The 12,673-nt window shown below is 38.0% G+C and overlaps 2 protein-coding genes across 4 annotated transcripts; both read left to right on the top strand.

Annotated features, from left to right (window-relative positions):
• Positions 1-658: 658 nt before the first annotated feature.
• LOC123971823 (protein THEM6-like) lies at positions 659-3,167 on the top strand. 2 transcript variants are annotated; one of them, XM_046050832.1, is made up of 3 exons: positions 659-791; positions 2,144-2,651; positions 2,757-3,167. In XM_046050832.1, exons 2-3 carry the CDS (start codon positions 2,148-2,150, stop codon positions 2,862-2,864), a joined length of 612 nt encoding a protein of 203 aa, XP_045906788.1. In that variant the 5' UTR covers positions 659-791; positions 2,144-2,147; the 3' UTR covers positions 2,865-3,167. The 2 variants fall into 2 exon arrangements, with proteins under 2 accessions (XP_045906788.1, XP_045906787.1); XM_046050831.1 differs by lacking the exon at positions 659-791 and adding an exon at positions 1,411-1,484.
• Positions 3,168-4,905: 1,738 nt separating this feature from the next.
• On the top strand, positions 4,906-8,450 carry si:ch73-52e5.2 (protein THEM6). 2 transcript variants are annotated; one of them, XM_046052985.1, is made up of 3 exons: positions 4,906-5,039; positions 5,565-6,069; positions 7,153-8,450. In XM_046052985.1, exons 2-3 carry the CDS (start codon positions 5,569-5,571, stop codon positions 7,258-7,260), a joined length of 609 nt encoding a protein of 202 aa, XP_045908941.1. In that variant the 5' UTR covers positions 4,906-5,039; positions 5,565-5,568; the 3' UTR covers positions 7,261-8,450. The 2 variants fall into 2 exon arrangements, with proteins under 2 accessions (XP_045908941.1, XP_045908940.1); XM_046052984.1 differs by lacking the exon at positions 4,906-5,039 and adding an exon at positions 5,050-5,293.
• Positions 8,451-12,673: the final 4,223 nt, after the last annotated feature.

The following is a 12,673-nucleotide window of genomic DNA, read 5'->3' as shown; positions in this document are numbered from 1 at the left end:
CATGGGTAAAAACATAATTAAGATAAAAACATCAAGATTAACATTCATTTGATGATAATTTCACTAATAGGGGAGATGATAGTTCACCAGTGGTAAGTAAAAATGCTAATACCACACTAGATATACTGCGTTCAAAGTAAAATTCCTGCATTGAAAATAATTAAAATGATGTATAATCAGTAAAATTACTCATTATTAGATTATTTGTGTGTGTGTGCAACATTTTAGTGTTAGATGTAGGACTGTCACTAATGATTGATGATAAATAGTTATATTACAGCTTGCACCCACGTTTATCTACCCAATGCGAGTTGGGTGGATTTAGTACTGATACTGCTGTTCCTTAAGTATGACTAGATTATCTCTTGAGTACATGCTCTAGGACCAATCTCTGTCCCCAATTTTGCCAAACGTCACGTGATCAGGTCTGGGCCTGAGCCATGTGATCCACTGACCCCAAAAATGAGAGGAAGCGAATCACTCTTCAAATTATATTACCTTTAAGTAGGACAAATTATTGAATGCATTATAAGCCCACATACTATATTAAAGTGTCATTTTACAACAACAACAACAAAATAATAAAACCTAAATCCTATAATTTCATGTTAATACGATTTGTTCCCGATTGAAGGGAACCTAAAACGCTTGCGTCAGTGATACTATTTTGAAAGCTGAAGCCGGAAGTGTTTCAAATGTGTAGTTAAATGTTCAGCTTGACTCGAGTTGGTTCATTGAGTGAAATCTTTTTTCGGTACATTTTAGTGGAAACAGGAGCGAACAGACCGCAGGTGAGTTTACCTGGAGTTTCCCTAAATAGTTTTACTTTACTTTGTCGGATTGTTAACAGTCGAAGTTAGACTGAAATACTAACGTTAACGTTACCTGAACAGGTATAACGTTAACCTTAGTTTTAAGTTAACGTTACTTAGAGCGTTCATGATGACGTTAACTTTAGCTAGTCAAATAACACAGTTATTGTGAATGACATTTCTGACAAGGCTATACTCTCGTACTGTAGTACTAACTGGAACATTAAGTGCAGTGATTTCTTGTCCATAACTTATGCAGTCATGGCACTGATTTTTATGCCATTAATTACTATTTTATGTAGCTAGCAGCAATGTCAGTCAGAGTTAGCACAGCCTTGCAACGACATCTTCAGCAGGTGGGATTAGTGTTTAACGTTATCTGAAATATTAAATGTGGTCATGTTCTTGCGACACGTAGTTTTATTGCAGATAGGTAGCCTGCCTTTCCTGCATAACCTGTTAAGTCACCTCCGTTATTCTGGAAAGTGCAAACACTGAAACTCATTTTGAAACCGTCGCATTGGATCACAGTGTGCTTGCTGTAGTTGTACTGCCTGTGTTTGGACTGTAAGATGATGCAAGAATTACCCCCAAGGAAGGGGCCACAGGTTTCATGTCAACATTAGCGGGAACTCACCCTGGATTCACACCGACGTACTGCAGGTTAAGGAGGTGAACACAGCCCTCTCACTTTTATTAGAAACAAGAAATGAAGAAACAGAACACACAAAAATATTGGTCTTATAGTTAGTGGCCACTATAAACATCTATGAACATCTGTCCATGTAATGGTCACTGACTTATTGGGCATTCAAGAGAGTTTCAAGCACATGCAGAGCCCCTTCTTGTGTCATTTGTGCTTCTGAGCCAATCAGGACACACACACACACATATACATACATATATATATAATCATTTGAGAAAATAAATCTCTCTCATCTACCTGAGAGGTACTGGAGATGCCTTTTTCCCAGAGAAATCTTCATTTAGAACAGCCAGTCAAAGCAACACCTACCAGAAACCAATAAAAGCTAAAACATGCAAATTAGGCTTTAAAGTAGCTCAGAGTAGGAATGTTTTATCATTTTCTTAATATGACAAATTTCAGTAAGATAAGTGACAATCTATGAAATTATTCATTAAGATTCATTTTTCAGTTCTGCCTGTAAAATGGATTTTTAAAAATTTGTAAATAAACTGGACTCAGATTGGCTTTTTGTTATACTTTTACAAGACACCATAACTATCATATATCTACTTTAGCTTCTTTAATTACATCAAAGTAACCACACTGCCTTCCTCTGCTTGTGTTCCGGATGTCCTTTCTGTAGAGAGATGTGGTGGGTGCTGTGGGTGCTCGTCGCCTTGCTCGCTCTCTTCTGCTGTCTGGATGTGTGGTACTTCCTACGGGTAGCTGCTGTCATTCTCCGGGCCTGGTTCCAGCCTCCAATCTGGGATGTCACCGCAGAGCAGACCCTTACAGGTCTGGTCACTACCAACGACATTGACATGTGCCACATGAACAATGCTCGTTACCTCCGGGAGTGTGACTTTGCCCGCTTCTCTCTCTACATGCGCAACGGTGTGTTCAAGGCACTGCGAGCGCTCGGAGGTTCTGCGGTAGTGGGCGCCACCACCATCCGTTACCGCAGGGCTTTGTGTATAGGCGAGGGGTACGAGCTGCGGAGTCGCATCGTCACTTGGGATGACAAAGCGTTTTTCCTGGAGCAGAGATTTGTGTCATCAAAAGATGGGTTAGTGTGTGCCGTCATGTACTGCAAGCAGAGTATCATACGCAGTAGCCCAGACAAGATCATGCAGCACTTGTGTAAGCGGAAGGTAAGGAAGGGATAATTAAACACATGTGCACATTTTACACCAGAAAGGAAATAAAAAGTCCTTTCATACTTGAAGAACGTTGAGTCTATGGTTTGCTTCTTGCAGGTGGAGTGCCCTGAGTTTCCAGAAGACCTTCAGCACTGGGTCAACTTCATCTCTGCCAGCAGCCATTCCCTCAGGTCTGAGAGTGGACTTGATGAGAAGAACAAATAAGACATTGCATGGGCAGCTATTAAGACTCCTTTTGTAAACCAGCTGATTTACTCACTCAGGATTAAAAAGCTGTCTGAAAGAGACCTTTGTCTCTTGTTCACAAATACTTGCCTTAAACACACTTGTGCCTACACTTTTGAAAAACAAGCCCAATACTTACCTATCTGAGAGACTGGAAGAACTAGCACACCACATTGTTTGGCTAGGCTGAAAGAAAACTTATTCAGTAACAGGAACGTAATATGATTGTATAAATGTGTATTTTCTTGCACTATCACAGCAATTAAACACATCCATTTAGAATTCCTGTTGATGTACTTTTATGCCCTCACTCTGCATACAGACACACAGCTGTGCAGAGAGTTTCACACTTCCAATAAGTCCAATATAGGAGTTCAGTAAAGCTTTTACTGTAAGAAAATGTGAAAAACAGTGTGGTGTAAAACCAGTGACGGTGGTTACAAATGAGGAAAAAGAGGCAGCATACCAAAAACAAGGATTTGATAAAAGGTGAAAATGAAATTACAAGAAAATTGGACTAATTATCACATCACCTGAGACAGACAGAGCAACAATTAAGTCCTCACAGCAAGTACATAGTCATTAATTTAGTCAACAGATTCCTTGAGAAATAAAATGCATAACATTAACTGCAGCCCAAAAGTGAATGAACAGTGAGCTGTAATGTGACATTAGCAACACATTCGATTAGATGTGCCTGTAAATATTTGCTTGGTCTCCGATTGGGCGAACGGCTCTGTGGTTGGTATGGCAACATGATGTTCAACTAAAACAGCTGTTGGTGGAAGAAGAAACAGATTTTTGCTGAGCTCTTAAATTTTCTTCAGTTATTTGATTTTTTTTTTAAAGGTTTTATTCACCAGTAAAGTGACCATAACAGTCATAACAGACCTTTGACATGTGCCTGACTATCAAAAGAAACCTTAACATTCAAGACTAAATAAGTGTAATTAATAACAAGATTACATATTGCCAGTAATTTTCAAATATACACACATACAGCGTGTGTGTATATATATATATATATATTCACTGAGATATTTGATTTCTGTAAGCTGTAATCACCAAAATTAAAACAAAAAAAGGCCTGAAATATTTCACTTTCTATGGAATGAATCTAGAATATATGAAAGTTTCTCTTTTTGAATTACAGGAAAAATTTATTTTTTCACAATATTCAAATATTTTGAGATGCACCTGCATGTACAGTATATGTATAGAGAGAGCGAGAGAGAGAGCTCTAATTGGATAAAGGTCAGATTATAATTATGGGAGTGTAGTTTATGGACATGCATCAAAAGGGCACTCCTAGCCACAGAGATGAAGTATGCCAATGAACTTCAAATTTCTTAAGTGTGTATACTGTTGAGTTGTACGTGATTTTGATGGCTTTAGAAGAGATTAAACAAATCACACCAAAGATGTAGTCTGTAGTGTCTCAGTCTCTGCGCAGTCCAGGTGCATCCAGTAATCACTAGGATTTAAATAATGGCAATACATTCGAAAGTAATAAAACAAGGCACTGAGGTCACCAGTTTGGGTTCCTCATTGTTTAACTTAAACACTCATGCCAATAAAGAACATAGAACTGAAGTGAACTGAGTGGCCAAACTAAACTTTCAGAATCAGAGGGAAAGGAGTATGGACATTTTATGAAAGAAAATAGAGCACTGGGATCAGGAGGTTTTCATTCAGAGTGGATATTGTGAGAAATAGGGGAGGAAATCTGATGAACTTGCACGTTTCAATAACTGCACAATCTCAATTATTATTTTATACGTTTTATAATGTAGATCTCGTTTATGCCGTATTTTTCTATTTATATAGATTAATGTCTAGCAACTAGTCACCAAAGCAAATTCCTTGCATGTGTAAAAAGTACTTAGCAATAAATATCTTTCTGATTCTGATTCTGAATTAGAAAGAGGAGGTAATAACATAGACTGTATATAAAAATAAGTAATAAGTACTGTAGGAGTTAAATAACTCCAGGAGATGGCGGTAATGCAGCGTCGGGGATGCTGCTGCCGTTAAACTCAAAGAAGAAGAAGAAGAACTGCGTGTCGTCACACATCCGGAAGTCATGTTCATTCATTGCACCGGTTTCTTCAAGTTATATCGCATCCAATGGTAGCACTCTCTCCTGGACGCACAGTAAGTTTTACAGCCATAAAAATATTATTCCACCGTATTTGTGGCGATTGCTTAAATTTCGACCACGAGAAAACTTAAAAGCAGCGACTTCACGCGTCAAGAGTGTGGTTTCTATTTTGCCAAGGCCACCAACTACTAGCAGCTAGCAGCTAAGCTAACAGATTTGGCTGTCACAGCAGGTTGCGCCGCCTTCACTTGAATGCAGCAGCGTTTAGCTTCCCAGTCCTCTCAAGGTTGAAGTGTGTGTGAATAGGGTAATAAGCTGCTTCCGTATTTCTTTAGCTACAATTTTTGTGAAAAAGCATTAAAATCTTATTTTTCTACACATCTGCACTGACATTGATGAGGTCAAAGGAGCATTAGAGTTAATACTGAGTGTGATCATGAATTTAGAAACTCCTTTTATGTAGGCTTTTTAAAACGGAAATTGGTCTACACTGTCAAACTCAGCTATTGAAGTCACTTGGAAATACTATTGTAATATTTAGCACATTTGTGTCACTAATATTTGGTCTGTTGTTCCAGAGAGATGTTGCTGCTGGTGCTGGGAGCCCTCCTGCTGCTCTTCTGCAGTCTAGATGTATGGTACTTCCTACGTGGCGTCCAGGTGTTCATCCAGTCGTGGTTCCAACCCCGGATATGGGACATTCTAGCTGAGCAAAGCATTGATGGCACGGTCCTTCCCCATGACTTGGACTACATGGGCCACATGAACAACTCCCGGTATCTAAGGGAGTGTGACTTTGCCCGCTTTCATCATTACATGCGGAACGGGCTGTTCATGGCCTCACGCAAACTGGGTGCCAAAATGGTAGTAGGGGCCTCCACCATCAGGTACCGGCGCTCCCTCGCTTTCCGTGAGGCTTTTGAGATTCGGACCAAAATAGTGGGATGGGATGAGAAGGCGTTTTACCTGGAGCAGCGCTTTGTGTCCAAGACAGATGGTTTTGTTTCTGCGATTATGCTCTGCAGGCAGAATGTGGTGCGCTGCAGCCCAGAGAGCATTATCGAGTTTATCTGCAAAAGGAAGGTGAGGAATAGCAGGAGATGGAGTAAAGTATTGGTATGACTGCTGTAGGGTTGCAACAGGGGATTCTTTATATTATCAATTCATCTGCTGATCATTATCTCAATTTATTGTTTGGTCAAAAAACAACTTCTTAAAGCCCAAGGTGATGATATCAAATAGTTGCTTTTCCCCAAACAACACTCAAAAAATTTTATTTCATTATTGAATAAGACGAGGAAAGAAACTACAACCAGAAAATATCAGGCTTTTTGTTTGAGAAATAACTATCAGAATACTTGTCAAATATTTTTCTGTCAGTCAGCTGATTGATTAATCATCTAATCATTTCAGCTTTGCCGTTTGGTTTTAAAAGTGTCCATCTGGAGTTTAGAAAACCCAAGGTGATGCTTTACATTGTGTACGACCAACAGTCCAGAATCTAAAGTCATCCCTTACTTTGGGAAGGCTATAACACTGTTACATTTTAATCTACAAGATTATTTCAGGTAAACCTCCGATTCATTTAAAGTTTTTAATCTTGCAAAGGTCATGATCTTAGGTCACACAGTTGGCTTCAGTTTGAAGTGCCTGAACAGAGGTTGGCAAACCAAGCCTGTTCCACTACGGCCCGTAGTCCTGGAACGATGTGCAGTCCAAGCTCAAACTTAAGACCCTTATCTCTTTAAAGGATTTTAAAAATAGAATAAAGGAAGTGGCCACTGTTAGCTGAGGTTGTTTCACCAAATGAACATGTGATTAAATATTACTGCCTTGCTTATGCACTTTATTATGTAATGTATTTTTGTTATACCTAACGTTGCCATTGTGATTTGCCGTTGTTGTCGTCCTGTTAATTGTTTGATGTTGCTGTTTGACCCTCACTTGGCTAGGTCTCACTTGTTAATCTCATTCTGACTTCCTAGTTAAATAAAGGTTATTTATATACTCAGTTTTCTATCACACAAGACAAAGAATAGCATCAAATCCTCACAAACCTGCATTTTTCTTGATTACCAAAATTACCAATTAACTGTCTGTCATGTGATTGTTGTTTCAGCTCTGGACTTTTATTTCACATTGCCATTCTGCTAATTTTGTGTGCAGATCGAGTGCCCCGAGTTTCCTGAGGACCTCAAACACTGGATTAGCTTCATCTCAGCCAGCAGCCAGGCCCTGAGAGCAGAGAGTGGACTGGAGGAGAAAAACAAGTGAAGCCACACTATGACACCGTGGTCATGAGTGTAGACATGCATATCACTTTCATTGCACGCACGCATATACATACTCACACAAACAGTTTTTAGTTGAAGTTCAAAATTCCATTTATCTGTTTTTGGGTCGAACCTACTTGCTGTGTATTTTTGTATGATGTGATCAGAAATACTGAACTTCGGACAGCTGAATATGAAAACTTGAACTGTAAGGTATTCCATGTTTTAAAATCCCCTACATGCATTGGGATCATATTGGAAGTTATTATCTCAGAAGAAAGCGATACAAGAACGCAGCTTTATCCTTGCAGCTTATTCGGCCGTGGACTGTGAATAGACTGGCTTCTACATTCTCATTTAGCAAAATCCTCTAACTTCAGATAAGCATGTAGCGCAAAAGTTAATCTTCCACTGACATTAATGCATGTTTTCAAACAAACAGAAAAAAAATGTTGTGCCTGTTTTTCTTGATTAGCCGTAGTTTGCACTTTAATAATTTCAGAGAATTATAACTTTTTATGTAAAAAAACCCAAAAAACAACAATTTAGGTTTGATGAAATACTTGAATGGACATCATGAACATGTACGGTCAATTGTTTTAATCTTCCCATCAGCATTTTGCACAAAGTAACCCAAGTGAGGAGACAAAATGAATACCTGGTAACAATTTAAAAGGGAATATTTGATTTCGAAGGATCCTTTTAACAGTATAGTATTGTGCTTTTACCTAATGAACAATACATGCAATTAAAAGGTGGGCTTCTTAATTGGAATTGCATGTAATATTAAGAGAAGCTGCTTGAATCTGAATTTACATGCATAATAAGCAAATGCTAATATGAGGTTGCTGGCAACTTTTCAAAACCTGCACCGCAAGATTACTGGTGTTAGAATGATTTATTGAGACAGCTTTTTGAAATCTGGAACCTTTCCTTTTGATGCATAAAAAGCTTTAGTTTGTGACCAAAGTAATGTATTGTTCTGTATGAAGAGGAAACAAAATCAATTTATAAAGATGTATATGTCTAACTTGTTATTTATGTTGACAACAAAATCATGTTTAATTCGTTTTTGTTTGCAGATGTGCATTGTCCTTTAATTTTCCACTTATTATTTATGATCTTTTGAAATGGATTCATGTACTAAATTTTATTTATTGTGTTATTTAAAGGCATTTTGAATTAAAAATGCATTGGAAACTATGTTTATGTGATTGGGCTTGCCTTTTAAATGCTTTTTATTCAATAGCAACTTGAGCCACTAATGTACTGTGGTTAGTGGTCCTATGGTGAAGACCAGTGGCCTGTACTACGAAGGGAGTTCAACCTACTCAAAGTTAACTCAGGGTTATCAGGCAAACTTAGGGTTGACAAACTCTGACTGCCTACACTGGAGTTAAACGGTACTACGGCTGTGAATAAGATGTTGGTTAGTTTAATCGGAGTTAACCCGGTGTTAACTCAACTGGAGCTGTGCGTGTTCACATAGAAAGGCAGTGTTCTATGAGATGCCCCTAGGGACATTATTCAGAATTACCATGCATATATACATGTACTTTTCCTCTCACATACACATATGAAACCAAACTCATTCACATACTATACTGAAAAGCTCACACACAATACAAGTGAAAAGCTCTCACACACACAACTGAAACTCTCACACAAATACAAGTGAAATGCTTTTACATACACAACTAAAACGTTCCCCCACACACACAAATGAAAACCTTACACACACACATAAGTGAAATTCTATGGTTGGTCCCAGCCAATGATCCCAGCTTGCACTTCAGGTAAGTTAACATTAAAGCTATACACCAAAACTTTAAATAATGACTTATATGTTATTGACATTATACACAAGATTTAAAATGCCTTAATGATTTTAAGTATTTACTGTAATTGTGGTTTGCAACACCACAATTGTCTAAACGTGAATCAGCTTTAAACTAAGTTATAGCTGTTAAATGTCTAACAAACTATTTGAAGCTAATCAATTAAACCTGAATTCAGATTTTCAGATGAGTCAATAATTTGGATGTCACTTGATTATAGTGTTTCTTTTAATAAGTCAATGGTAGGCTAATGTTAAGTTAAATATGGTAACGAGCTATTTTGCTTGCATAATGGTAGCCATAGTTATTTCCAGTTTTTGGCCTATTAAGTCATTAAAAGGCCTTCTCTACTTCTTTTCCCACTCCCTGCTAGGAAGAGCAGCACTGGATCTCCTCATTGTCCACTGTGGTTTTAAACATCTGTGTTTTATGTCCATTTAAAAAATGGCTTATGGTTCCCATTGCAATAAATTCTAAATATATTTATACTTTAGACTTATTTTGTCTTTACTACTGACTGAAAATGTTCATTTTACATTCTGATTGTCAATTGAAAGAACCAGCTCATCATGCAACACAGATAAAACATTGAATATTAAATCTTAACTCTTTTGCTAAGGGAGAGCAGTCTAGTATAAGTTGAAAAGTGAAAATACTGTTTCGTCTTCTGACCTTGGTCAGAAAAGGTCAGAAGATTAAATAGTTAGGCAGTTTTTTTTAACATTGTACCTTATACTTGAAGATAACATAGGAGCATTACACTCAGCAACTAGAGCCAGAGAAGGTTTTGAAGAGTGCCTTGTTTGCTGCTCTCATGTACAGTAAGTCTAGTTTAAAGACAAGAGAATGAGCACAAATCCAAACAAAACTGGGTAAAGTGCTTAAACAAAGAATGAACTGAGAAATTATGAACCCCACTAGATGTATCATTAATTGCAATGTTGCAAATTCTGAGGTATTCTCAGGCAAGTAGCCCACACAGAGCAAAAATAAACAATCAGCTGATCGAATGCACTTGTAGCAAATATGTGCTTTCTATCATTTAATGTTTTTCACCCTTTTGCCTCACTACACACTATATAGTAAGCCAATAAACATGTAATATCCACAAGACCTACTCAAGGGTCACAATAAATGACACCATCTATAGAGCTTCAAAACTATTCAGTGTACAAATAATTCTTTTTTTTAATGCAACTTCTTAGTGAATGTCACATTTGTCTCTTAAAGAATTTCTCCTTCTTCTCTAGCTCTGCCAGGAGTCTGTCTGGTCAGAGTGCGCCTCCCTAAGGCGCCTCCCAGCGCTGGTGTGCTGGCATTTAATAACTAGCAGTGGGCTAAAGCCGACCCATCTGATTAGTATGAAATTGAACATATACTTTGGAAGAAATCAAACTATGCGCCAATGCTTGTCAGAAGCAATAAACATAATGCCGTTGTACAATCAACAGTTGTTTGCATGTATTGTGAGATGTGTGCTTTTATTTAAAAAACTTCCTGTTCAACTGAAATCCTCTCAACAACTACGTACTGAAATGCTTTTATACAACATACATTTTACTTGAGTGTGTGAGAGCGTTTCAGTTGTATGTGTGAGAGCTTTTCAGTTGTGTGTGTGAACGTAATATTTTCAGTTGTGTGAGTGAGAGCATTTTACTTGTATGTGTGTGACCTTTTCAGTATAGTATGTGAATGAGTTTGGTTTCATATGTGTATGTGAGAGGAAAAGTACATGTATATGTAATTCTGAATAATGTCCCTAGGGGCACCTCATAGTGTTCAGTCTTGCAGACAGAGTTTTTTCGCAACGGCGCATGCTCCGTATTTTCCCCAGAAGAATGCACGTTGATTGTGTCCAGATATGAGGAGTTTAAAGACACATTAACGGCCAAATCTAACACTGTGGCAAGGCTACAACATCACACACACGTCTGCCGTGTACTATGCAGTGGAAGATTATATTAGACTTCACAATCGAATTTAGCAGTGAGGAAATAGGTGAGTTTAGCCCACAACGCTATATTATCATGCACCTTAGAGCCTTAGGCGTGAATTGGGTGTAATTTCTTCTATTCAGAAGAAAACCCCAGAGTTATTTGCGTCAATGCTTTTTAGTAATCGAATTAATCGATTTAATTATTTCAGCCCTAATCTCTTTAAACCTGTCAGGTGCTGGAAGAGTCATTCAAGTTGGTTTCCCGTAGTACATTTCATATTACTTGTCGTTGATATTGACATTTCTGTGAGTACACTGAGTACTTACATTGCAGGTTTTGAAGAAGTCAGTCATCCTCTAGCAGGTTCACTTGGAGGGCAGGGAGGGTTGGACGCATCCCATTTGTACCTCATGTTGTTCCTAGATTGACAATCAAAATAATTATTATACAAATATTTTTGCAGCACATCATATAGTGTAACAGTTCTACCAGTGTAATTCTAAATTAATAAAAATATTGATAGCAATAATAACAAATCCATCCAGCTGCAACTACCTAAAGACAAGTCAAATTTACACAAACACAGTGACTCAAACAATGGGTGAGAAACCATAACCTTGAACATGACAATGAAAGACATTTGGAAGCCAGTGCAGGAGGGCTGGACCCGAATATTCGACTTGTGACAACCTGCAACTACCTGGGCCCCGTTTCAGAAAGCGGGATTAAATTAAATGAAATTCTGAGTATGTTAAGTCTGATATGAGGGAAACTCTGGGTTTTCTGTTTCAGGGAGCGAGATCAGATAAACCCTAGATAAGTAATTCCGGTAATTGATGCTGTGAACCTAACCTCCTCGGGAGGAGGTTCTTAAGACATTAATATTAAGACAGCACTTGAGTATAATAAAATTAGAGAGCCTGATGTCTTCCATCAAAGCATCCATGAGTAGAGTAATTGTTAGGCATTCCAAATGATTAGGTAACCATTTTTGGTAGTTGTGGTATCACTAACTATTGATGCATTAATTACCTTGAATTAAGTTGGTCTTGAACTCCTACCACATTCACACCAATGATTCTGATTTCTCTTGATTCTGAAATGCAGGCCCAATGTATGAAGCATAAAAATAATCTCAAAATAGACCCAAAAATGTAATTGAAATTTCAAAAACATCATCAAAATTGGTCCACCAGGAGTTGAAACATGACGATTTGGAGTTTTGAAAATGTAAGTAACGGATTCACCATCCTCAATAACCCCCAAAACCACTCCAAGGTTGTCCAAATTGGCCAAGCACTTGCTGAAATATTGTCCATAGCCTATATGTGATTATGCTACTTTATGCTAATTATGCTAATTGCCCAACATGAGCAAGTTAGCATCCAGCAGTTTCATGCTGGGGACCCATACTATACATTTCTAGCATAAAACTTTGGGGTACTCAACATTTCCTGGTTTACCTTGCTAGCAAGTAGACTATGATGTCAGTACTAAGATGAAAAAAAAAAGTCAGGACGTAGTGCATGGTTTTTGGCGGAGGTGCGATGTGTAGGCCTACATTTATTTAGTAGCCTACAGTTTTGAGGTACTTTTCTACTTCAAACTTTTTACTGCACAACATTAATCTTACCGCGGT

The sequence above is a fragment of the Micropterus dolomieu genome, linkage group LG06, assembly GCF_021292245.1.
Source record: "Micropterus dolomieu isolate WLL.071019.BEF.003 ecotype Adirondacks linkage group LG06, ASM2129224v1, whole genome shotgun sequence".
Classification (NCBI taxonomy): domain Eukaryota; kingdom Metazoa; phylum Chordata; class Actinopteri; order Centrarchiformes; family Centrarchidae; genus Micropterus; species Micropterus dolomieu.
The sequence above is the reverse complement of the archived record's forward strand: the minus strand, read 5'-3'. Positions and strand labels throughout refer to the sequence as shown.